Source organism: Drosophila busckii, chromosome 3R (assembly GCF_011750605.1).
Source record: "Drosophila busckii strain San Diego stock center, stock number 13000-0081.31 chromosome 3R, ASM1175060v1, whole genome shotgun sequence".
NCBI classification, from domain to species: Eukaryota; Metazoa; Arthropoda; class Insecta; order Diptera; family Drosophilidae; genus Drosophila; species Drosophila busckii.
In genome coordinates this window covers 17,843,006-17,865,149 of record NC_046607.1, presented here as the reverse complement: position 1 = coordinate 17,865,149, position 22,144 = coordinate 17,843,006, and the positions used below count along the sequence as shown (strand labels likewise).

The 22,144-nt window shown below is 42.6% G+C and overlaps 10 protein-coding genes across 12 annotated transcripts; 4 read left to right on the top strand and 6 right to left on the bottom strand.

Moving 5' to 3' along the window:
- Positions 1 to 946: 946 nt before the first annotated feature.
- On the bottom strand, positions 947 to 4,124 carry LOC108602818 (endoplasmic reticulum mannosyl-oligosaccharide 1,2-alpha-mannosidase). Of its 2 annotated transcripts, none has more exons than XM_017991049.2 (6): positions 3,764 to 4,124; positions 3,422 to 3,700; positions 2,761 to 3,211; positions 2,364 to 2,704; positions 2,112 to 2,299; positions 947 to 2,046 (listed from the first exon to the last, which is right to left on the bottom strand). In XM_017991049.2, the coding sequence occupies exons 1-6, from the start codon at positions 3,872 to 3,874 to the stop codon at positions 1,398 to 1,400; spliced, it is 2,019 nt and encodes a 672-aa protein (XP_017846538.1). In that variant the 5' UTR covers positions 3,875 to 4,124; the 3' UTR covers positions 947 to 1,397. The 2 variants fall into 2 exon arrangements, with proteins under 2 accessions (XP_017846538.1, XP_017846539.1); XM_017991050.2 differs by having other exon boundaries at positions 948 to 2,046; positions 3,434 to 3,700; positions 3,764 to 4,123.
- A 548-nt stretch (positions 4,125 to 4,672) lies between these two features.
- Positions 4,673 to 5,337, top strand: LOC108602823 (general odorant-binding protein 99a). The gene is made up of 2 exons (XM_017991057.1): positions 4,673 to 4,776; positions 4,839 to 5,337. The coding sequence occupies exons 1-2, from the start codon at positions 4,735 to 4,737 to the stop codon at positions 5,250 to 5,252; spliced, it is 456 nt and encodes a 151-aa protein (XP_017846546.1). The 5' UTR covers positions 4,673 to 4,734; the 3' UTR covers positions 5,253 to 5,337.
- A 93-nt stretch (positions 5,338 to 5,430) lies between these two features.
- LOC108602817 (head-specific guanylate cyclase) lies at positions 5,431 to 8,565 on the bottom strand. Its single transcript, XM_017991048.1, has 5 exons — positions 8,466 to 8,565; positions 7,499 to 7,757; positions 6,497 to 7,440; positions 5,796 to 6,438; positions 5,431 to 5,735 (listed from the first exon to the last, which is right to left on the bottom strand). The coding sequence occupies exons 2-5, from the start codon at positions 7,738 to 7,740 to the stop codon at positions 5,531 to 5,533; spliced, it is 2,034 nt and encodes a 677-aa protein (XP_017846537.1). The 5' UTR covers positions 7,741 to 7,757; positions 8,466 to 8,565; the 3' UTR covers positions 5,431 to 5,530.
- Positions 8,566 to 9,199: 634 nt separating this feature from the next.
- LOC108602822 (lysoplasmalogenase-like protein TMEM86A) lies at positions 9,200 to 10,863 on the top strand. Of its 2 annotated transcripts, none has more exons than XM_017991056.1 (4): positions 9,200 to 9,390; positions 10,018 to 10,116; positions 10,178 to 10,368; positions 10,433 to 10,863. In XM_017991056.1, the coding sequence occupies exons 2-4, from the start codon at positions 10,076 to 10,078 to the stop codon at positions 10,750 to 10,752; spliced, it is 552 nt and encodes a 183-aa protein (XP_017846545.1). In that variant the 5' UTR covers positions 9,200 to 9,390; positions 10,018 to 10,075; the 3' UTR covers positions 10,753 to 10,863. The 2 variants fall into 2 exon arrangements, with proteins under 2 accessions (XP_017846545.1, XP_017846543.1); XM_017991054.1 differs by having other exon boundaries at positions 9,200 to 9,399; positions 9,947 to 10,116.
- Positions 10,864 to 11,062: 199 nt separating this feature from the next.
- Positions 11,063 to 12,219, top strand: LOC108602821 (mitotic checkpoint protein BUB3). Its single transcript, XM_017991052.1, has 2 exons — positions 11,063 to 11,319; positions 11,378 to 12,219. Exons 1-2 carry the CDS (start codon positions 11,128 to 11,130, stop codon positions 12,164 to 12,166), a joined length of 981 nt encoding a protein of 326 aa, XP_017846541.1. The 5' UTR covers positions 11,063 to 11,127; the 3' UTR covers positions 12,167 to 12,219.
- Positions 12,220 to 12,251: 32 nt separating this feature from the next.
- On the bottom strand, positions 12,252 to 14,021 carry LOC108601383 (pickpocket protein 19). The gene is given in 5 exon segments (XM_033294019.1): positions 12,252 to 12,476; positions 12,551 to 12,744; positions 12,798 to 12,927; positions 12,989 to 13,141; positions 13,200 to 14,021. Coding segments are annotated over 5 exon segments (1,524 nt in total).
- A 52-nt stretch (positions 14,022 to 14,073) lies between these two features.
- LOC108602824 (general odorant-binding protein 99a) lies at positions 14,074 to 14,686 on the bottom strand. The gene is made up of 2 exons (XM_017991058.1): positions 14,607 to 14,686; positions 14,074 to 14,542 (listed from the first exon to the last, which is right to left on the bottom strand). Exons 1-2 carry the CDS (start codon positions 14,643 to 14,645, stop codon positions 14,153 to 14,155), a joined length of 429 nt encoding a protein of 142 aa, XP_017846547.1. The 5' UTR covers positions 14,646 to 14,686; the 3' UTR covers positions 14,074 to 14,152.
- A 280-nt stretch (positions 14,687 to 14,966) lies between these two features.
- On the bottom strand, positions 14,967 to 16,847 carry LOC108601382 (sodium channel protein Nach). Its single transcript, XM_017989282.1, has 5 exons — positions 16,293 to 16,847; positions 16,093 to 16,242; positions 15,848 to 16,040; positions 15,560 to 15,792; positions 14,967 to 15,074 (listed from the first exon to the last, which is right to left on the bottom strand). The coding sequence occupies exons 1-5, from the start codon at positions 16,845 to 16,847 to the stop codon at positions 14,967 to 14,969; spliced, it is 1,239 nt and encodes a 412-aa protein (XP_017844771.1).
- Positions 16,634 to 19,412, top strand: LOC108602820 (pickpocket protein 19). The gene is made up of 8 exons (XM_017991051.1): positions 16,634 to 16,886; positions 17,197 to 17,421; positions 17,588 to 18,242; positions 18,298 to 18,598; positions 18,653 to 18,700; positions 18,751 to 18,898; positions 18,956 to 19,062; positions 19,122 to 19,412. The coding sequence occupies exons 1-8, from the start codon at positions 16,846 to 16,848 to the stop codon at positions 19,397 to 19,399; spliced, it is 1,803 nt and encodes a 600-aa protein (XP_017846540.1). The 5' UTR covers positions 16,634 to 16,845; the 3' UTR covers positions 19,400 to 19,412.
- Positions 19,413 to 19,843: 431 nt separating this feature from the next.
- Positions 19,844 to 21,389, bottom strand: LOC108601381 (pickpocket protein 19). The gene is made up of 4 exons (XM_033294018.1): positions 20,613 to 21,389; positions 20,152 to 20,557; positions 20,038 to 20,091; positions 19,844 to 19,983 (listed from the first exon to the last, which is right to left on the bottom strand). The coding sequence occupies exons 1-4, from the start codon at positions 21,387 to 21,389 to the stop codon at positions 19,844 to 19,846; spliced, it is 1,377 nt and encodes a 458-aa protein (XP_033149909.1).
- Positions 21,390 to 22,144: the final 755 nt, after the last annotated feature.

Genomic DNA, 22,144 nt, shown 5'->3' with positions numbered 1-22,144 from the left:
ATTTTTAATGCAAACATTGTGAGTTTTAATTACAGCATCAACGTACATACACACATACACACATAAATATACAAATCAAGCAAGTTTAATATTTCATAGTTTATTAAGCCCATCCATTCATAGTCGTCATAAACATTAAGTACATAAAAGCAACGTAATTCGTATTAAAACAAAAGAAAAAAACAAAACGCAACAAAACACAGACCGAATTAAAACCGAAAAATTACAAAAAACATAAATCAACCCACAATTAATGCAATCAAGCTTGAAGCATGCGTTGTTGGGTAAAAAAAATCGTAAAATACGTATACATAAGAATAAAGAAAAATCGAACAATTTTAAATCTGTGTTCTCTTTAATATGCATTTGCACTTGGGCCTTGAACTGCAGAGCGGGGTCGTTTGTTCTCTCTCATTTAAATTTTCAACGCGTTGGCAATTTTAAAGGCACTGTGCACTGGCAAAATACCAGGCGAACATAAACGAGCAGCACAGCGAGCGAATTTAATACACAAAACATTTGAGCGGAGTGTGGAGCTCGCAGCCCCCAAGAAGAGAGAGAGAGAGAGCGAATGCAATTCCATGTGTGAGGGTGCAAGCAAGCAAGCGTGAGGTTCCCTTACTCTCGGCGTTTCTTATTGGCTGCCCTTGTATAGCAGAGTGACCAGAGTTACATCAAAAGTGTGACCAGCTTTTGCACTGCATTAGTGTACTTCTGCTTGCTGATGATTGCTGTTCGCCTAGTACATTCTTAAATTATTTGTACGGGCGACGCTGAATTTAAATTTTACCTAACGCGCGTGTGTGTGTCCCCAATACACACACGCAATGTGCATGTGTGTATCTCCCATTTAGCTGCTGTTAAACGGTATGGGAAAGTTTGATGGCAATTAATAAAGCATTTAAATCGTACGCTGTATTTTAGTTTATTTAACTTAAAATATTATTTCGTATTTCATTGAAAACTATTAAAGCAATATAAACCATACGCATACATACATAAAATGTATTACACATGTACTAAGTACCTACCAATTATTCATAAATACGTACAGATAGAGTTTTTATATACTACTACAAATAATAATTATCGGAGAACATTGCCGGCAGCATCAGTACCAGAGTTCGCGTGCAACTTGTGCTAGCTGCTCTATGATTAGTTAATAAATTAATATCGTTCTAAGACAATGCGCCAATTATTAGACAATTTAAATGTGCAAATTGTGCTTGTACATTTTCGTTTGCATATTCATTCTTATATGGTTTTTGCCAAGTCCGGCCTAAGAGCCTGGCGTACTTAGTATTTGGCATTTCCGCTACGCTACGACTAAGTGAGAGACACCACCAACACACAGTTGGTTGTAATTAATACAGCTGTTGGATATTCGATATTTACAATCAGTGCTGGTATATCGGCAGCGGATGGCCCTCCGAATTGAACACCCATTGGTCCAGATCAATCTCCTTGCGATTGTCGCTAAAGAGCAAGTAGAAGTACTTCAACGTTTCGCTTAACCAAAAGCTTTCCATTAAGTCTCGCATGCGTGTATTAAGTGTATTCTTCACATTGCCCAATGAAGTGTAGCCGGCATCAACTTTCGTATGCTTCTCGAAAGCCTGAAAGATGGTCCACCCCATATCCTGATACGTATGGTTACCAGTAAGCGCGTAGAAATAGTAAAGACTCTCAATGAACTCGGGACGTAATAAATTATGTGCATCATTGGGCTTCACATAAATATCATGCTCATCTTTTTCATTTAGCGCAAAGTAAGAAATCTCTGCGGCCAATTGTGTGGGCTGCCTGATGTAGGTCTGGTAGCAAGTCTCCATTAGATCCCTGGCCAGCAACATGTGCGAGTCGGGCATGCCATTCTGATGGCCCAAGAGCAGCGTGCCAGGCAAATAGCAAGTTAAGTGATCCATTTTGGGTTTGAAGTCGTTGCCATTTATAAGCTCGCCCACGTAGACCAACTGCTCGCGTGGCGTGCGCCTCATTAATTGCGTCAACACACCATCTATAGCTTGCATATAGTCCAAAATGAGACTGTAAAGAAGAGTCATAGCTATTATTAGAGTCTCTGTAAACTTATAAAGCAATTAAGCACGCACTTGTCATTATCCTTGCGTCCTGTTTGCAACCATTGCTTCAGTAAGTACTCGTAATAAGAATCGCCTCTGGCACCCAGCGATATTGTTGCGTAATTGCGAAACGTGCCTGTATTTGCATTAATAAATATTGGCACCAGGCCGTGCTTTTTGTCCAGACCATGCACCTTATCATTAACTTCATTCACCACCTGCAAATGAAATAAAAATTTAAGTAGTTATGCAAATTGCACTACAAAAGCTTTTGTTACTAACGTGCTCGTAAATCGAAACATTTGTAGAGCGGCTGAGATCACGAAACTCCAATTGTATTGTTGTCACTTCGCTGGTTGAACTGTCTGGCGACCATTTTGGCGAATGTGCGGACAAGTCTCCTAGATTTACATCCGAGTAGGGTATGCCCGAGGGCGATTGAAAGCTGGGCAACAAGCGATTGCCCAGCTCTACCGATTTGACTAGAAACATCTTGTCGCCACTTAAGTGATAAGCCGCCAACAAGCCGCCCAGCACACGTATGGTCACCTCAAAGAGATTCACATCGCGACTAGTGTGAAAGTGCAGCGAATCCTTGACCCAATCACGTGCTTCCTTAAACTCTGCAAATACATATGATTAGCATTAATTGCATAAAACTAAAAGCAGCTTTATATACCATCTTCCAAGCCCATTATGTACATAGTGTCCAGACTATCGACAATGGAGAGCCCCAGGCCAAACCATTCATGAGAGGTTTGAGAAACTGGCTTCAGATTATCATGGCCCCATGCGTATTTCTTGTAACCAGCCCAGGAGTGTTTGAATGCTGCCACCACAGCAGCTTGGCGCTCATTCGTGGCGCCATGAAAGTGTTGCGGCTTTGCCAGCTGTGATTTTATCTTCTGCAAATGGGATTCGATGCTGACACCTGCTAAGTTGCGTGGATGTTGTATAGCTTGCTCGAGATCAGACTGCATGCTTGATGGGTCATTGTTGGTCACCACCTCCTCCAAAGTGTTAACGATATCAATGGTGTTTTCGTTTTTGTTTTCAACGGCCAATGTTTCGGGCAACTTTACGACATTTTCCGCTGAATTTGCATCTGGATAGGGTATGTTGTTATCGTACTGTAATCAATAAAATTCAATTAATCAATAAAATTCAATTAAGTAAGTCCATAAATCAAAGTAGTCAACTACAGCAATACCATAAAGAGCTTTTGGACTATCAAAAGCCCTCAATGTCGCATGGCAGTATAAAAGTATAAAACGATTTACTGATAACGCTCTTAACTGCTAATTGATAAGGTGCGTCTGCAGAAAATGAAAGTCAATTACCGGCGCAATTACCTTGTCTTTTGTCATGGGAGCTGCCGCCGCTGCTATCGTATCAGATAGCCCGTTCTTGACATCTGCAGACTCGGCATTGGGATGGTGATGAGCGTTTTGTAGCATATTCTCCCGTCGTATATGGAATGGTGCTGATGCGGGCTTAAGTTGCACATCCTTCATGCTAATGAGTTGATCGCCGGGCAAGAACAGCAGCAATGTTAAACAAAAGGCCGTTATGCCCATTATAATGAGATTACGTTGGCACCGAGGTAGCTGATTCCAAGTCTACAAATGTCACAATTGCATTAGTATTGTATGTGTGCGTGTCTGTGTGCGTGTGTCTCTTACCCGCCGCAAGCTCTTCCGGGCCAGATTTTGCTCTTCGCCACCTGTTAGGGCCGATGTGGATGATGCCGTTGGCATATTATAGATTTCATGGTCGCCGCTCTTAGCTGCCATTGTGCCCTTAATTATATATCGCACTCGTCTGCCACAGTAAATTTGGTATCACGACCGAAAGCATCCGCATTCGTTGGCTGCTAAAAAAAATCGATGGTGGAAAGCCAAGCCAAGTCATCGAGCTGCGAATCTGCACTAGTATATGCAATGGACGATGCTTTTAATTTTTTCGCATTATTATCGCTTATTTTCCACATAAAATCAATTTATTAACATAATTTTAACTCTTCTGAATTTAGCAACTTTTGTAAAATTGGCACCTTTGTCGTCTCATATTCAAACCACTGTGCAAATAGAGCAGCGAGCAGTGCAGCAATACAAGTTTTCTATTGGTGCAAGCGAGATACAAGTAAGGCCTCCCTCTTTTGAGCATGTCTGGATGATAGTGTGTTGCTTGCACAGCAAATCAGTTGCTTTCTCTTTTTTAATCGATAAGTATACATTGGCGCGAGCTCAAACTAAACAGCTGGGTGATAGTGCTCGAAGAATATATAAACGTAGAACGTAATTTTGCTAAATTAATGATTTGTTATGTCTGGCTAATTGTTTTTTTTCGCAGCATCTGGGGCTGAACTGATAAGGTACTAGTCTTTATGTTTTTCTAAACTACATTAGTTCTATGGTCGACTTATCACCAACTGGGAATGGAAATAAATAGAAAAACACATGTTCATACATATAATATTTAGTATAAGTAAATAGCATCGTTAATAGCACCAGGCTTATCGCTAAACTGAACTTTTGACATATTTCGTTCTGTTTTACGTTAATACTGGACTCTATTCAAAAGCGTGTTCCAGCTATAAATGTGAACAGTGGGATTGTTGGGCAGTCAGTAAAAATATTGTTCTGCAACGAAAATGTTCAAATTTGTGATTGTTTGCCTGGCGCTCTGCGCATTTGTAAGTACAAATAAAATATGCTATCTATGACGGCTGCTTTATGTCTGATTACCTTGACATAGGTTAATGCTGATGGTGAGTGGGTGTCAAAGAATGCTGACCAGATAAAGGAGATTCGCCGTGAGTGCCTTAAAGAGCATCCACTGAAAGAGGAGCAGATTCTCAAGCTCAAGGCATTGGAATTCCCCGACGAGACGGAAGTGCGTCAGTACTTGCTATGCACTGCCTTGAAATTGGATATTTTCTGCGAACATGAAGGCTATCACGCTGATCGTCTGGCCAAGCAGTTCAAAATGGATCTGACTGAGGAAGAGGCACTTCAAATTGCCCAAGGCTGCGTTGATGCCAACGAACAGAAGGATCCTGCCGATGTTTGGGCATTCCGTGGACACAAGTGCATGATGGCCAGCAAGGTCGGTGATAGAGTCAAGGCCTATATTAAGGCCAAGCAGGCTGAGGCAGCGGCAAAGGCTTAAGTGCAATGAGATTAGTTCATATAAATATGATCTTGTCAAGTTGTTGAAGCTGACGAATGTGAAATAAAATTTAAATAATAGGGAACGCAATCAGCATTATCTCTTGCCTGTATACTATATACACATACTATCATCTGAATAATTGAACGCAACTCTTAGGCGGAAAGTTTATTGTTAAACGCTTTGCAAGAGAGGGCAGAACAGAATTAGACTACATTGTGCATTGAACTAATTGTAAGATTTAGATAAGACTACTGAGCAAGTAACTAGCAAGCGACTTATGCATCACCACCCTCGGATATGATCTTCATGGCAGCGTCAATCTGTTCATCGATCGACAAGTCGCTGCCCAGGTTGGGGTTGCGATAGCCTTCCATGAAGTAGCAGGTGCCATTGCCATGGGATTTTGGAAACTCTTTGGGCAGGCAAGCGGGATCGCGGGGTTGTAGATCAAAAACATGGTCGTCATGCTTGGTCAGCCAGCTGCAAAGATAAGAGATTTGACTTAATCCGACAACGCTTATTATATTAAATTAAGCTTACGTTTTAGTTGTGGGGCTAACATTGATCTTCAAAGCCTCGCTGCTGGACTCGAACTTATTGGCAATGGTTACATTGTGACCAAAGAGACAATATCGCGGCATCTTGCGTCCAACCACGCCCGCCAGCACAGTGCCAGTGTGTAGGCCAATGCGCATTTTGATTTGTTCGCCATCGTGTGTAATGTGCTTGCGGCAAGCGCTAATCATCTTCAGTGCCATCCAGGCGACCTTGTGGGCATCATAGATGGATGCACGATGCAAGCCGCTGGCCACGCAGTAGGCATCACCAATGGTCTCCACTTTGTAAACATCAAACAAATCGCAAAACTCATCAAAGTCCTTGTACAATGCTTCCAGCATGTTGATAACCATAAATGGTGTGGCGCGCGAGCAAATGCTGGTAAAGCCGACAATATCGCTGAAGAGTATGGTCACATCTGGATAGGTCTTGGCATCAATAGATGACCCTAGCCATAACTTCTCAGCGATCTCAGCTGGAAAGATTAGATGCAAGAGACTGACGTTCTTCTTACGCTCCTTGGTTACGGCCGAGTTGGCTTCCTCAATGCGGCTTTTAAGCTTGTCCATGCGACGACGCAGACCATCCTGAGCACGTGCCTGCTCGCCCACCAAGATGACCTCACCTGCAACAATAATATGTATTTAAGGTTTATTCTTAAACAATTTATGAGCTGCGCTTACGAGTTGCATCATGCAAGGGTATATCAGATATGAAGAGCCCATTGCAAGTAAGGCCATCCAAGCCGTCCAAGAACGGTGAGCCAATAAAGAGCAGTGAATTGGATTCGGGACAGTGTACCATCTGGCCCTTTAGCTCCAAGCCCAGAGCTGGAAAGTCGCTTACGCCAGGTGGGCTGTTAAGGCCAATCAAGAAGGGCGTGTAGGTGCGACGCACAATGTCACGGAACTTAAGATTCAAGCCCTTGGGACGCCTGAAATCAAAATAGGTGCTAGCCTGGCAGCCAAATTCTGCCAAATAGGGCTTGTATAGCTTGCTAAAGCCACGTCCCAGTTGCACCAGCTCCAGCTGCTCGTTCATAATAAAATGCCAGGGAAACATTTTACAGAAGCTGGAAGAATTCATTTGCAAATCAGCAGCATTGGCCGAGTTGCTACGCTGCGGAGTCTCATGTAGCTTTATTTCAGCCACAGGGCGTCCTAGCTGCAAGGTCTGCGAACTTTCCTTAACAAGTGAGAATAGATAGCGATAGCGTCGTCCATCACCCTCAACTGGTTCGATTTTGATGTTCACATCCACCTTGTACAGCATGCGAGTCAGCGCCTTGAGTGAGCCCAACAGCAGCCAGGCGATTACTGGACGCTCTGAGGTGAAGATCAGCTCTCCATCGCCAGCGCAGACAAAGCCAGTATCGGTGACATCGTCCTCTTGTAGCTTAAGCACATCATAGACGCCATCCAATGAGCCCAAAAACTCTTGCAAATCAGTGCCCAGGCAACGAAAGGCGCGCTCTATGATCCCAGTGCAGCAACAGGTAATCAACTCCTCGCCCAGCAGAACTAGAATTTCGCTGGCACTTGCCTCATCCATCTTAAGCAGCAGCTCCTGTATATCGCCTAGGTAGTCATAATTAGCGCAGTCCTTAAAGGTCTTCGGATCCAGTTTGCTAAACGTAAATAATTGATTTTTAATTAAATAATAAATTGTTTGTTTATGTGACTTACAGCTTATGAATGTTTGGCCAGCTTTGACGATACTTGGCCACCAAAGAGGTGACAGCTAAATTGAGATCTTCATTCGATGGCGCCGTCAACAGCTGTATGGCCATTTGTAAATGGGTTAATGTCAGTGCATCATCTGCCGTCGACAGCTCCTCATCCTCCAAATTCCAATGGGCGCCCGGCTCAGCAATAACCGATGGCTGTCGCGTCAAAGAGTCGGCGCGACGGAAGAATGGACACGCCATGTTGCGTGAGTAGAGCTCTGAGTAGCATAGCATAGTATAATTATGTCAATTGAAGTTAAATAAATGTTTCACACAATTCAATAAAAACACTTAGCTATAACAAATACTTTCACTAAAAACGATTCAGCTCATGATGTCAGAGCACTGAGCAAAAAGCTATTCAAGTTCAACGTGCACTTTTAATGTGTCACCAACCACCCACTCAGCCACCCAGCGCCCCAGCCACCCACTGGCGCCTGCCCGTTTGCCTACTTTTTCTTCATACTGTGCTAGCATCCGTGTCACGTCACTTTATCTTGTGCTAGTCCCTCGAGGTTGAATACACATACAGATAGCTTGGCATGTGCCAAGGCTCAGTTTCACTTTCATTATAAAATCCATTAGCATAATGCAATTTTGCTCAAGTTACTGCGTTTTATATTACAAAAGAAAATAGAGGTCAGCAGCCAGCACAAGCTGTCACTCTCATTCCCTCTTTCTTTTTAATTATGCCAGCTCCCACAGCTTCGAATAAAGTGATTAAGGCAAAACGAAATCAAACACTAATTTGATTAGTTGCGAGTTAGAACTAAAATTTCCCATTGCACATATATATACATATAAATTGCACGGAGGTATAGAAATTCTGCGTTTAGTTACAATAGATACACAAATTTTCATCAGCTTGCTTGTCTTATAAACTTTAGATAGCAAATAAAACTAAGCTAACATTTAAGTTTACTTACAGTGACCGAATCGATTGGACTTTTCTTTAGTATATATTTTTGCTTTTTTATTTTATAATAATTTTAAACAATGTTTTTCCACAACAGCCTGCGAGTTTTTCACACACGGCCACAGCTTAAAACGCAATAAGCTTTGGACTGGATAAAGGAAAGAAAAAAGCTAACTGTGGCGAGCTTAAAGCGCTTTCGTGCAGTGAAAGTGTGCAGATATTGTTGCATTTGTTTTGAATTTGTTTTATCAGAGAGTCGCGCATGGCTTTTCTAAAGTTTGCAGCCACCCCAAAGCTTTCGTGTGTGTTTATATGCCGCACACTGTAGCGCAGTTGCTTCAATTAACCTGTTGCGTGAATGTTGGACTGCTAAATTTTCTCACTCACACGCTACTGCGCTCTCTAACGCTCTCTCTCTTCCTCTCTCTCTCTTTCCGCTGTTGCGTGTGTGCTTCCTCTCTCTCATCAAGGTACACACACAATTTTAAAGGTGAAGACAGCAACAACAACAACAACAGCAGCAGCAATAATATCAAATAGCTTGCAGTTGAATTTGTGTATCTGTATCAGAATGCTGCTTATGTTGCACATGGTCTCTGCCGGAGCTCGTTCGCGCGCACTCGCTCATTCTCTTTCTCTCTCTCGTGTTGTCCACACATTTATACTCAAGTCGCTGGCAATGTGTAGAATCAAAGCCATAGAGCTACTAGCGTCCAGCCAAATGGAAAATTATACGCTTTCGTTTTAGAATTCAGTGTATTAACGTTGGTCAAAAGTGCGCAACGTGTGCTGCTTGTGCCCGCTGTCTCTGTTGTGTTTGCTCAGGGGGAGGTGCTGGCTGAGGACTTTCTTCGTGCGAAACCAGCAGCTTGCAATTAAGTGGCCGTTCTGTAAATTTGATAATCCGCGCAATTATGGCCGAATCACTGCAATTTGTAAGTGCAGTAAGTTTAAATTGCTAAACGACGGAATTTTTTTTTCATCATATTACACACATGTGTTTTAATTCTAATTGGAAATTGTATTCCATTGTTTGCCTTTCTGCTTCATTAGCGCCGCAGCTACATCAGTCATTTGAGCATTGTCTTCTTTTTTATATAATGTGCAAACGTATGTGTAACTTTGTATACACGGCGGATGCTTTATCTAACCGCAACGGCAATAAATAACAACAATAGAAAGTAATAACAATGTAGAGCTTTGTCCTTGACCTTGCTCACTACATCTCATGGTTGCTGGCGCTCTTTTTTTTATTACACTCTCCAAAGCTCACGCTGTAAAAAGTAAAAGTTTCTATGTTTTAAGCATATTATGCCATAGCTTGTAAAGCTTACCAAAACTCCTGTTTTTACTTAATTTAAACAAAATTATATTGCTAAGCACACAATCTAATCAACATTTGGCATTTGTTAGTTTATCGCCCTTTGTATTTTTGAACCATAGCCATTGTAGATTAATACTAATCGTAAACTATTTTTAACAATTTTTAAGGCCAAAACTCACGGTCTCAAACTAATCCCGTTTTTCATAAGTGTGGCACTTTATTTTGGTCTTGTGCGTAGGGATCCGCAGGGTGAACTATGGACAACAGTGCTCAAATGCTTGCCCATTGTGGCATTAATGCTTTATGTTATTATTAAGGGATTCTCGTTCAATAAGAAGTAAGTACATTTACTATTGGAAGCCAAATAAATGTTTGTATTTGATAAATATTGTCCTTAGCTATCGCTGCTCTCAGTTAATCTTATTGGGTCTGATATTTTCCTGCGGTGGTGATGCCTTGCTCAATGTTAACTTATTCCCTTTTGGCATGGTGTCCTTTGGCATAGCGCATGTTTTTTACATGAGCGCATTTGGCTGGCGGCCACTCAAGTGGATCCTTGGAGTTGCCTTATATGTTCCTGTTATTATTTGTAAGTTTTGCCGAGCAACCATATCAATGTTATATGCTAATTTTCTTTATTATGTCATTTGCAGTTGTCATTTTTGTGGCGAAATATCTGGATGAGATACTCATCGTAGGCGTGCCCATATACTGTGCATTGATTACAACAATGTTATGGCGCGCCTTGGCGCGTGCAGTGGACACCAAGAGTTGTCTCAGCATCTTCTGTGCTGTAGGTGCTCTACTCTTTGTCATCTCGGATGCTCTTATCGCAGTGACAATGTTTTTAGGAGTCGCTCTGCCAGGGGCACGTCTTCAGATAATGATAACCTATTATATAGCTCAGTTAGCAATTGCGTTAAGCACTGCAGATGATGGACCTGAGCCGTCATGCAGAAAGAAAACCAAATAATGCATCAAAAATGCTCAAACCCAAAACCACCAAAACATGTACTTCCAACATATTAGAATAGTAGTTTATGCCATTTAGTAGTGTTACTTCTTGTTCTGTGTTAACAATAAAGAGTCTATTTAAATACTATTTCAAATTTAGCGCCTATATTAGCGCTGCCAAGCAGTATCGATAACTATTGTTGCACTGCTTGCAATATCATAGAATTGAGTCGAGCGGTTTGGGATACATCGGGAAAATATCGTCAAAAAACATCGACTATGCATCGAGGTTTTTTACAACACTACATTATTTCCATCTCGCTCGCGCATATTGTTGACACCTGAAAAAACAACGCCGGGCATTTGTCGTTAATATTCAATAAATTGCATCAAAATGAGTCCCTCAGAGTTTAAATTGAACAATCCGCCGGAGGATCTGATCTCCGCTGTGAAATTTGGCCAGAAGTCCAACCAGTATTTGGCTGCATCGTCCTGGGATGGAACTGTGCGCTTCTATGATTTGGCGGCAAACTCAATGCGTCAAAAATTTGTGCAAGAGACTCCAATCTTGGACTGTGCCTTTATGGTTTGTATTGACTCATATGTTGCTATTTAGCTGTGTATATTAACCGCATCTTCTGCAGGATATTGTCCATCTGGTGAGCGGTGGACTTGACAATAAACTGCGCCTATATGATGTTAACACACAAACAGAGAACTTGGTGGGGGCGCATGACAAACCTATACGCTGTGTTGAATACGCAGATCATGTCAATTGCATACTGACAGGTAGCTGGGACGCTACTGTCAAGCTATGGGATATGAGAGAGAAACGCTGCCTGGGCAGTTACGAGCAGAACAATGGCAAAGTATATTCGATGTCTGTGATAGACGAAAAGATTGCAGTGGCAACTTCAGATCGCAAGGTGTTAATTTGGGATCTGCGCAAGATGGACAACTACCTAATGAAACGTGAATCTTCGCTAAAATATCAAACACGCTGTATACGCCTCATACCCAACAAGGAGGGTTACGTGATGTCTTCCATTGAGGGACGCGTGGCTGTTGAGTATTTGGATCATGATCCCGAAGTGCAGCGTCGCAAATTTGCATTTAAATGCCATCGCAATCGTGACAATGAAGTTGAGAAAATCTATCCCGTCAATGCAGTTAGTTTTCATAATGTTTATCATACATTTGCCACGGGCGGCTCGGATTGTATTGTAAACATATGGGATGGCTTTAATAAGAAGCGTCTCTGTCAGTTCCACGAATATGATACATCAATATCGTCGCTCAACTTTAGCAACGATGGCAGCGCTTTGGTTATTGGCTGCTCCTACATGGATCAGGGCACCGAGCCACCACCATCCGTGCCTAACCCAGCCATTTATATACGCTACCCAACCGACCAGGAAACAAAGCAAAAGTAAACGTGAGCTTTTTTATTGTTAAACACACAGACAAACGATTATTTAACTAAGTACATAAATGATTTTATATAAAATGCAGTTTAATTTAGTTTGGTTTGATTTTAGCATAACCTTGTCTCAGCAACATCCACAGCAGCTTGATGAGCACACTTGCCAGCTCACCAAAGCTCAATGCCGAGGCGCCTATATAAAGTCCCAAGATGCCACCAAAACTGGCCATCCAATCGTGATAGGTGTACTTGCGTTTTGTTTGGATTTTGGTCATGACGCGCTGACCAAAGTAGATCCTTGTTTTGATGCGTTTCTGTAGCTTTGTAACATTGATGCCATTAACGCTAAAAGGCAAAAGTTTAGCGTGCTGTAAATGAATTAAAATGTTGGCACTTACTGCTTAATTTCGCGCACATTCATGAGTATATAATATTGTTGCGTGTTGCAGCTGTTTATACACTTGCATTCCATGCCACGTAGAGAGTCGTTAATGTATTTATCTTGTCCCTCCATCTTGACAAGGCTGAAGATGCCAGCATTGCGATAAATGCAATCCAAATCCAAGACGCTGCATTCACGTGCTCCGTCTGCAAAAGCAACAAATGTTAGTTGGAATTAAGGAGCACTTGGACGCATCTACCTATGACTGGCAGATACTGTGGCATGATGCATTTGCAGTGCTGCAGCACATTCCATTGACGACAGGTGGCAATGCAATTCTGACGGCTATAGAGCAGCGCTTTGGCAGGAAAATAAAGCTGATGCTCATGCTGGTCAGAGAAGTTGCTTAAGTCAAAATATTATGCTGTATTTACTTATGTTGCCACTTACTTCCAGATAGCAGCGACGCTGCGATGGATGCAACTCATGTGTGTTGGGTGTGACCTCCATCACAAGCGGATCAACGGCTATAAAGGTCTCAGTATTCTCATACAAAGCATATACCGTCGAGATAGTCCATTGCTTTGGCTGCTTGATCATCAGCTGCAAGCGAAAAACATTTATACGTCTGTGTATATATTATCTGTAATTTATAACTCACACCCACGGAGAAATTCAACCTGTTGCCGGGACGCATAAATGATTGATTCAGGCGCAGCGTAAATTCCAAGCCCGAATCCTCACCCGCAGTGCTTAGCTTATGCGGATAGAATTGATTGATGAGCTGCTTTTTGCGTGAGTCCTCGGATATGAGCGAGTTGAACACCATGCACGTTCCCCACTCGGTTTGCTCATACAGAAATAGCTGACAGCAATCATAGGAGGTTTCATCAAAGACACAAGAGCCGGGCATGAACAGCTCATCGCAGCGATAGGCCATATAGTTGGTCAGCTTGCTCAGACTCAGCTGCTCCAGACCTGTCAAGTTGTACTTAATTAAATCGCCCAAGCCATCAAATCTGCCAAATAATTGATGCTCCATGCTGATGAGCAGCTGACGAAACACTTCATGCAGCTCTGGCGTAGCATCTTTGGGTAGAAAGCGTTGCGCTGCTGTTGGCGCACGCATCCAGTTCACATGATTCCAGGGGCATATGGCAATAGCAGGAAAGTCGACGCTGTAAATGGGCAACTGTGTGGTCTCTACCACGCTGACCAATAGCTGCTCGTTGTGATGATGATCCAGCATGGCAAACATAATCAGAAAACCCACTGTGGCCAGCAGCACCACCAGCAGCCAAAACAGACGCACCCACAAATATTGCTCCACAAAGGCATTATGCACTCCATGTATAGTGGAATGATCAAAAGTGCTGCTAAACAGCAGCTTATACTTCTGCCGCTCTGGCTGCGCCTTGAAGCGTTGCAGACCCTGCCTAAGCTTGGCTCGCGGCGCCACCAGCTCCTTGGTGTAAAGCAACATGTCAACTGAAAGTTACCCGCAATTACTTGCTACAATTGATATGCCAAGGGCGTGTTTGTATAGTTTACTTATAAAGTGCTTTATTATTAGTGTTATTGAAAAAAAGGTGAAAATTGTATGTTGGGCTTAAATTAAGGCTTGGGTGCCAGGCTCTGTTGCACCAGCGGCAAATGATTCTTCAGCAGGCAGCTAGCACCACGATAGGCCCATTCGCAGGCATTCGAGCCCTGCTCGTTCTTGTCGACACAAGCCTCAATCTTGCCATGCACGCCGTCGCTGTGGTCAGGAACACCGCGAGCCAGCTGCGTGTGAATGTTCTCCACATTAAAGCCGGACTGATTGTCGAAGAGACCGAAACGCGTGAAGACGCACTTCAGATAGCACTGTGTCTTCTCATCGTTGGGATACTCCCACTTCTTGTACTGCTCGACCAGCTCAGTGGGCACGCTCAGCTCCTTGACGCACTCCTGACGATAGTTCAGCAAGTCTGCGCCAGTCTTCAACACATAGTCGGCGTAGGCCTGTTGCAAGACAATGTAAGTATTTTATTAATAAATTAATTGTACTTTGATTTTGCATACTCACCGCACCGAACAGCACGCAAATGACGATAAAGAATTTCATTTTGTTACAATGTAGAGTGAACTTGAGCGATCAGACTTGGACTGTGAACGTCTGTGTTAGAGCCAGCTCTATTTATACCCCCAGCGTTGGCTTGAGGGTGTTGCTCTCGCTACCTGTTAGCTCGCAATCGACAAGGGAAGCGCTCAACTATATGACACGCATTCAATGCTCTTTCTAAATTGGTTTACAAAATCTTTAGTTCACACACATCAACGCTAATCAATTAAATGAAAAATTCTAGAATTTTGTATATATATATATTTTGTTTAAGACTAATAGAATAAGAAGAGTATTTGTAGGTTCCATATGCCTTTTTTATTTCTATATTGTTAGGGTGTTTTGAGCTCGCTGATAGCCCGCAGATAAACCCAAATCCGTTTGCTTCGCACTGTGCACAGTCTCCGTGGAGGCATTGTCCCCAATAAAAATCTAAAAAATTGATTATAATTGCTTTGTGTCTGCCCTTTCCCTTTCCTGGGGTTAATCACGTCTGTCTATTCATTCAATACATTGCATACAGATTTCTACCCTTCGAGATACGCATTTTCGAATAAAAATTTTCCACTGTACCTGTGCAGGTAGCTGGGATATCAAACAATTCTACTTTTGTTAATGTACTGAGTTCATTGTGTATTTTTTTAATGCTCAGTTTTTTATACTTTTCGTTTCGTTACAGGTAAAGAAATTTGAGAGTGCAGCTGTCAGCAAGAGCGAAGGCATCAGTTTATTGTCGCGTAGGTTTTTTGTGACACGCAATGCGATCCAGCAGTGCATTAATGCCGCCCACAAACGACACGCCCAAGAATAAACCTGCAACGCCGCCAAACGAAACTAACGACAGACATGTAAAGCAACAAACAGCGAGAGGTCAAAGCTTATCAAAGTTAAGTATTGTTGTTTCTTAGCTTACCCACGAGATCGACAAACGTTATATACAGCGTTGAGCGATAGGAGAAGAGCGTCTCCTCCTCAAAATAAACATCAATCTCTATTACGCTCTTCTCAGTCTCCAAGAAGCACTCTCGATCCGTATATATAAATGCATGATACTGTATATGATCGCAATTGGGAAAGCAGTGACAGTCGGTAATATTAAATATATTGTCGCTAGACTCTTCTATGATGTTGCTCATCGAAAATAGCGAAACTAGCAAAAAGCAGAGATTAGTAAACTAAAGAAAATGTTTATATAGAACGCTTACGTTTGTGCTGCTTAAAGCAAGGCAAATCTTTTAGCGAACAGAGATGTTTAATACTTTCATTGAATTCTAGAGTCTGCAGCTGGTCTACAGCCATGGGCCACTCATAGCGGCAATTGCACTTCTCGGCTATGTAACGCATATGGCAATTGTTGATGCACTCGGAGCGCAGGCGTCCGTTTAAGAAAAGCTCATCCTGTTGAAATACTTTGTATAGCATTCTATAGCTTTGATTTGCGTTTACTTACACTAAAGTAGCAGCGCCGCATTTCGACGGGACGTGCGCGCACTGCAGACTCCGCCGTAAAGCGCAGCGGATGCACTGGCACCACAATGCGATCCGCTGAGGCATAGGTAACAGTCGTGCCCAGATACTGATCAGGCTCTTGCACAATTACCTATAAAAGTTAATGAAGTTCATGGGCTGCCAACTGTTTGATCAACTTACGCCTAAGTTGTCCAGTCTATAGCCCGCTATATAGCGATTGACGCGCACATTAAGCGCACTATTGAAGCCAGAGCTGGCTGCTGACCAGGGCCAAGTGGGATCCGGTTGCTTAGCGCGCAGTGAGTTGAATACATAGCAGCTGCCACGCATGCCCAAGGGCTTGAATATGCTGCAGCAATTTACGAACTTGCGTCGCCAAATGCACTGCTGAAAGAAGGCGTGGCAATTGAACTCGAAGATGCTTGTTATATTCCAAAGTGATTGATTGTGAGAGTCAGCAAGCTCCAACATTTCACGCTTAAACTGCTGCTCTTGCTCCGGCGCTGCTTGACTCCAGAGCGTGCTTTGCACAAGATTATAGATTTTTCTTAAGCGTTGCTGCTGCTCATCTTCCTGGCTGTCATTGTGGTTGGACACATAGGCAACACTCGTGGGACAAATGCTTATAGCTGGAAAGGGAATCTCCGAAACGTGCACATCCGTGCGCTCAATGGTAGTTTGCACCCAGTAACTGAAGTAACGCTCCGAGGATATAATGCAGACATAGATAGTCATGCCTGTGGCCAACAATTGCAACAGTATGCAACGCACTCTGTAAGTAACTGCTCAAAGCACTGACTTTAATTTATATTATTAACACTACTTACTGCCTGATGGCAATGCAAATGCGTTGCTTGCGTGGCAACTTGCTGCGTTGACCCTTGTTGTCATTAGTGTCCTGCAAATTAGGCGACTTAAGTGGCGTGCTCATTTTTCTATACTAAATAAAATATGCGTAAATTAACGTGTGTGTGCATCTAATCAATGGGCCGAGTGTGCTATCAATTGCCAAAGTTTTTGTTTCAACAAGCTTATCATCAATGCAGGCAATCTAAACATAACTAATCCATTACATGTATTTTAGTAAAAATGGCAGCAGCTCTGACTCTGGCAAACAGTCAAGCAGTCGCAGTAGTTACAACATGGTCAGGTCAGATAACGCAGCTAAATCTGCGGCCACCAGCAGCGCCAGTGGCAGCGACAAACGCTTTACAGTTTTGCTAAGCGATTATTTTCGCTACTACTGCGATAGATCAACCATTCATTGTGTGAGATATCTATACGATCCCAGGCTCCATAATGTGGAAAGGTGCGTAGCTATAAACAGATAATAAAAAGATAATCATTCAAAGTGAATTAGAACATATTCAAGCAAAATAAGCTTAAGCCAAGCTTAAAATATACTAATTTATAACTTTTATATTATATATAAATTTATAAATTTATGCAGATTTAATAAAATAATCTGCTTGCAGACTCATCTGGTGCGTGCTGCTGGTCATTAGCGTCACACTCTGCTGTTCGTTTTTTATGCTGCTCTCGGAGCGTTACAATGCACAGAAGCTGCAGACTGTCATTGAGGATCCACAGTATCCAGTATTCTATGTAGAATTTCCCGCAGTTGCTGTGTGCACCGAAAATCGCATCAATTGGAGCAAGCTGGAGGCAGCCAAGACACAATTTTTGCCTGTCAATGCCAGCGAGGAGTTGGTTACAACTTTTACCGAGCTTATTATACTGCTGGAAACGCTGCGCTTTAACTCCTTTGAGAACAATATGTCTGAGCTGGAGGATCTGAATCTGGAGGCCTTGGATTTTATAAATCTGATTGATTTGGTGCATTTTATGGCGCTGCGCTGCGAGGATATTTTGTTGCCTGGCTCGTGCACATGGAACTTTAAGCAATTTAAATGCTGCGATTACTTTATGCTGGAGAAAACCGAATATGGTTTATGTTTAGTTTATAATTCAGAAACGTCATTTGCTAGCCAAGCTATAAAGCAGCGTGAGGGCAGCCAGTATTATCCAAAACACAATGCAAAATCGGGTCAGGCCTCAGGACTTAGATTTAATTTATTGGTAGACGAGCGTTTCAAGCGACCAGCATCCAGAGCTAGCGATATTATCTATGTAACTAAGCACACTTAACTATATATGGTATATATATTCTATAGTTTGTATTTAGATTATGATCAAGCGACCCAAGCAAATAACAAATGTGGTCTACTCCATTATACCGCATACGGAGACTTTGGTTACAGTGCGTCCGCAACTAACAAGCACAGATGAGAACACACGTCATATAGATCCAAAGCGGCGCAACTGTCAATTTCCCAATGAGCAGCATGACTTTGGTGTCAGTGACAGCAGAAGACGCTACGATCGGCTATTCTTGCAACTCAACTGCTATAGCTATTGCCATGAGTCTTACCTGGTCAAGCTGTGCAACTGCAGTTTGCCCTTTTTCTTTGCCAACAATGAAAACGGTAAGACAAACTTCCATATAAAATGTCAGTTAGTTATTGAGCCTTTCTTTACAGTTGGCAACTGCACAGCGTCTAGTCTGCGTTGTCTAGCTCAGCATAATGGCAAGTAGTTTAAATCAATTCTATGTATATATATTAAGCTTTGTTTGCAGATATTTTTGCCTACGACAAGCACTATGAGGAGGACAACTACTTTAGCGACAGCAAGCCAGGCATGACTTGTCCTTGCTTGGTAAGCTGCAATCTCTTGGAGTACTACACCTCAACTACAACGCTGCCACTAACTATGCATACTATACAGTAAGCAGCAATTATATAAAACAAAACAAGTGTTTATATATTTAATTGCATTTGCAGTAATCTCACCGAACGCCAGAAGCTCTACAAGGTGGATGTGCACTATCAGGTGGAGATGATGATTACCTATCGCACCAGCTTGGAGTTTAGCAGCATTGATTTAATTGGTAATTTAAACAGCTCATTTGTTATGCTTACAATTAACTTGTTGACTGTTGCCCTGTAGCCAATCTGGGCGGCATCTTTGGTCTTTGCCTGGGCGCTTCAATGGTTAGTGGCGTGGAGCTGCTGTACTCCTTGACTGTGGGCTTTGCTTTGCATCTTTATGACCACGCCTACTATGCTGTGCTACGTGTGCACTGGCAGCAAAAGTGGCGCAACTGGCAGCGCTATTTGCATAACGAATTTGTTGTAAATCAACAGAATGTAGCAGCTACAACGGAAGCCTTACACACTAATAATAAGCTGCGACATCCGTTTAAAGCAAGAGCAAATGCTTGGTAAACATTTATTCAAGTGAGCAGAGCAATAAATTTAAATATGAGTTTAATAAGCTGCTTTAGTTGCTGTTATCTTGGAGCGCAAGTGTAAAGTAATGGGCTGGGCAGAGGTTGGCTGCCTTAACTTCTGGTGTATATATAAGTATAAGCCAATGGTAAAGTAATAAACAAGCTCAATGGCGCTCAGCAGTGAGGCGCCTAGAAAAAGACCAATAATGCCACCAAAGTTAGCTGAAAGCAAACAAAAGTTAGTTATTTATAAATAAAGCTAAGGCTTGGCTTACCCAACAGTTCGACAAAAGTGAAGCGCATGTGTGTTTGATATTTAATAAACCAAGGCGAGCGATAAAATATATCCAAGCGCAGCGTAGTAAATCTATCATCTATTTCTGTTGAGCTGCAAGCAATCATATTGTTAGTTAGTTTACTTAAGGATTTTGTTATGCACCTACTCCAAGGCAGTGCTGGTATAGATCTGATCAAAAATAAGCTGTGCGCAGCTATTGAAGCAGTCGCAGGTCATTGTCTCATGGTATACGCTGTCCACATATTCCGCCTCGAGTGGTATGCGCTCCGCAGCAAATGTTACTTAGATTTAAAGCAAGTTAGTTTATATAAGAGTTGTGTTTGCCAACTACTTACATCTGTGATCGTATAGGCACTGAAAGTTCGATGGTTTGCATTGCGTAAAGTTGTCTGTAAAAAAGTTCTGCATTAACTTTGGCAGCTTTGAGCTTTGAGCCTAGACAAACTCACCCTGCTGGCTCTGCGGAAAGAAAAGCGATGGCGAGCACTTGCACAAGTCCACAGCGTATTCCTGATGGCAGCGCGAGCGGCAATTGCCACGCCAGTAAACGAAGCCCGGCAAGTTCTTGTAGTGCGAGTCATGCACTTCATCAGGAAAGATGCATTTGCGGACTTCAGCGGTTAAGCCACGTGTTCTGGCGTGTGCGCTAGTATAACGCGGCTGTATGCTTAGTCTGTTTACAGAGTCGCGTGGCAGCAGACGTGTGGCATCACTCCACTGGCTAGACTGTTTGACCATCAAGTATACGCCGCGTATGCCAGTTGAGATCAAACTTTTGTTTAGCTGCAGCATAATGTCTAAGCCGCTGCCAGAGCCTGACAACGCCGAGCGTCGCGGATAAAACTTATCCTCGGCCTAGCAGTTGCATTCTATTTTAATTGCATATACAATATTTAAGTTGTATACTTACAGATTTCTTCTTCATCTCTGGACTGGTTAGCGAATTGAATACCCAGCAAATGCCTGCCTCAGTGCGCTGTAGCTCAAAGATTTCGCAACAGTTTTGCGGCTTATTGCGCCACTGACACTCTTGAAAGATATCTTGACAGTCGAGCATTAGAAACTCCAATACCGCTTCCATATCCAAGCCATCCAGCTCGCTTAATCGAGCAGCTAGTGTTTCATTCTTAAAAAAACTATTGAGCGCTTGCAACTTATCAAAGTGCGCAGCAGACAAGCCCACAAAGAAGCGTATAAAAACTTCTCTGAGCTCAGCGCTAACATTTGCGCCTAAAAAGCGTTCAGGCGCCTCCTGCTGCAATTTAAAATAATTGATGCGATTGGTTGGACACAGCGCCACTGAGGGAAAGCTGAGCACAAATGTGGGTCGCATAGAGTCCTCAATGATGGTCTGGGTGCGCACAGAGTAATAGAGCTCTGTGAGATCCACATAGACCAAGGTGGCGCAAACGATGGTGGTCAGCAGTATGAGCAGCCACATGAATCTAGAGCGTAGAACGCTTAAGTCAAACATTACTAGTCTTAGTTGGGCGACTAACCTTTCATAACGATGCAGTTTCCTATCTGTTAAGTAGCGTATGCCATGCACGGAGGAGCAGTCACAGTAATCCTTTAGATAGGGCAATAGTAGCCTTAACAACTTACGTTGACTGCCCGTTGGCTTGACTTGGCCGTAAAGCGGCGGACGTGCACGCGGGCGTATTGCCAACTCTTGCGGATAGTACATACTTAGTTAGTTGCGTTGCTGTCTAGCTTGAAAACCTTTTTGGAGCTCACCTAAAATGCCGAGTTGTCGGTAAGTCTCTTGCACATTGAACTCAATTAAAAAGCAATTAATTTTTGTGGCGCGTCCAGGCTTAAATCTCGCGCACAATTAACACTCGAAGTCAGGCTCTAGCAGCGACAAGTGGCGCTGAGGACACTCGACTTGTTTACACAACAATTTAACAAGACTTTGGAGGCAAGTGGCAAGTGGCAGCATAATCTACAGTTTGCTTTACTGTTTGTTCATTCATTAGGCAACACTCTGTGTCTGTCTGTCTGACTGTTTGTCTGTCTACTCGACTCAAAAGTGGGGTTTGCCGTTGGCTGCGCCAGTTGGCTTTTGTGTGTAAACAACGGGGAATATTTTCGATTTATCAAGTTCATTGTGATTGTGGAGCGTCTTCGATTGATTTGTTATTTGGTTGCCTTTGGCACTTTGATTTATTTACGCTCGTCACTTACATTCTACTTTCTTTCAAAATCAGTGAAAAGTGCGACATTAAAGTCGCAGCATGTCTGTAAGCTTAAAGCCTGTCTGATGTTTAGCCTTAAGCCCAATCTAATCTATTGACTGATGGACACTGGTCACAACTGGTAAATCTAAAATCTGAAATTCAATTAGTTCAGATGTTACTGCAGCAAACACATGGCGTATACGCAATATTGTAAAATTCAATTAAGTGCAAAAGTTTTGCTGTAAATTGCATAAAATTCTGC

Coding starts and splice junctions, on each gene's coding strand:
- LOC108602818 (XM_017991049.2), bottom strand. CDS start 3,874: ATGGCAGCTAAGAGCGGCGACCATGAAATCTATAATATGCCAACGGCA. Junction 2,300..2,363: donor ATGTTTCGATTTACGAGCAC/GTTAGTAACAAA, acceptor TTTCATTTGCAG/GTGGTGAATGAAGTTAATGA. Junction 2,047..2,111: donor GGACGCAAGGATAATGACAA/GTGCGTGCTTAA, acceptor TCTTCTTTACAG/TCTCATTTTGGACTATATGC.
- LOC108602823 (XM_017991057.1), top strand. CDS start 4,735: ATGTTCAAATTTGTGATTGTTTGCCTGGCGCTCTGCGCATTT. Junction 4,777..4,838: donor GCCTGGCGCTCTGCGCATTT/GTAAGTACAAAT, acceptor ACCTTGACATAG/GTTAATGCTGATGGTGAGTG.
- LOC108602817 (XM_017991048.1), bottom strand. CDS start 7,740: ATGGCGTGTCCATTCTTCCGTCGCGCCGACTCTTTGACGCGACAGCCA. Junction 7,441..7,498: donor TGGCCAAACATTCATAAGCT/GTAAGTCACATA, acceptor ATTTACGTTTAG/CAAACTGGATCCGAAGACCT. Junction 6,439..6,496: donor ACCCTTGCATGATGCAACTC/GTAAGCGCAGCT, acceptor TTATTGTTGCAG/GTGAGGTCATCTTGGTGGGC.
- LOC108602822 (XM_017991054.1), top strand. CDS start 9,370: ATGGCCGAATCACTGCAATTTGTAAGTGCA. Junction 9,400..9,946: donor CACTGCAATTTGTAAGTGCA/GTAAGTTTAAAT, acceptor ACAATTTTTAAG/GCCAAAACTCACGGTCTCAA. Junction 10,369..10,432: donor ATATGTTCCTGTTATTATTT/GTAAGTTTTGCC, acceptor TGTCATTTGCAG/TTGTCATTTTTGTGGCGAAA.
- LOC108602821 (XM_017991052.1), top strand. CDS start 11,128: ATGAGTCCCTCAGAGTTTAAATTGAACAATCCGCCGGAGGATCTGATC. Junction 11,320..11,377: donor TCTTGGACTGTGCCTTTATG/GTTTGTATTGAC, acceptor CATCTTCTGCAG/GATATTGTCCATCTGGTGAG.
- LOC108602824 (XM_017991058.1), bottom strand. CDS start 14,645: ATGAAATTCTTTATCGTCATTTGCGTGCTGTTCGGTGCG. Junction 14,543..14,606: donor TTTGCGTGCTGTTCGGTGCG/GTGAGTATGCAA, acceptor GTCTTGCAACAG/GCCTACGCCGACTATGTGTT.
- LOC108602820 (XM_017991051.1), top strand. CDS start 16,846: ATGCCTGTGGCCAACAATTGCAACAGTATGCAACGCACTCT. Junction 18,599..18,652: donor CTTTGCCAACAATGAAAACG/GTAAGACAAACT, acceptor CTTTCTTTACAG/TTGGCAACTGCACAGCGTCT. Junction 18,701..18,750: donor TTGTCTAGCTCAGCATAATG/GCAAGTAGTTTA, acceptor CTTTGTTTGCAG/ATATTTTTGCCTACGACAAG.
- LOC108601382 (XM_017989282.1), bottom strand. CDS start 16,847: ATGACTATCTATGTCTGCATTATATCCTCGGAGCGTTACTTCAGTTAC. Junction 16,041..16,092: donor TGCGGCGCTGCTACTTTAGT/GTAAGTAAACGC, acceptor GTATTTCAACAG/GATGAGCTTTTCTTAAACGG. Junction 15,075..15,559: donor ATATAACGTTTGTCGATCTC/GTGGGTAAGCTA, acceptor TCAATTTTTTAG/ATTTTTATTGGGGACAATGC.
- LOC108601381 (XM_033294018.1), bottom strand. CDS start 21,389: ATGTACTATCCGCAAGAGTTGGCAATACGCCCGCGTGCACGTCCGCCG. Junction 20,558..20,612: donor CAGAGATGAAGAAGAAATCT/GTAAGTATACAA, acceptor TGCAACTGCTAG/GCCGAGGATAAGTTTTATCC. Junction 19,984..20,037: donor GTGCCTATACGATCACAGAT/GTAAGTAGTTGG, acceptor TTTAAATCTAAG/TAACATTTGCTGCGGAGCGC.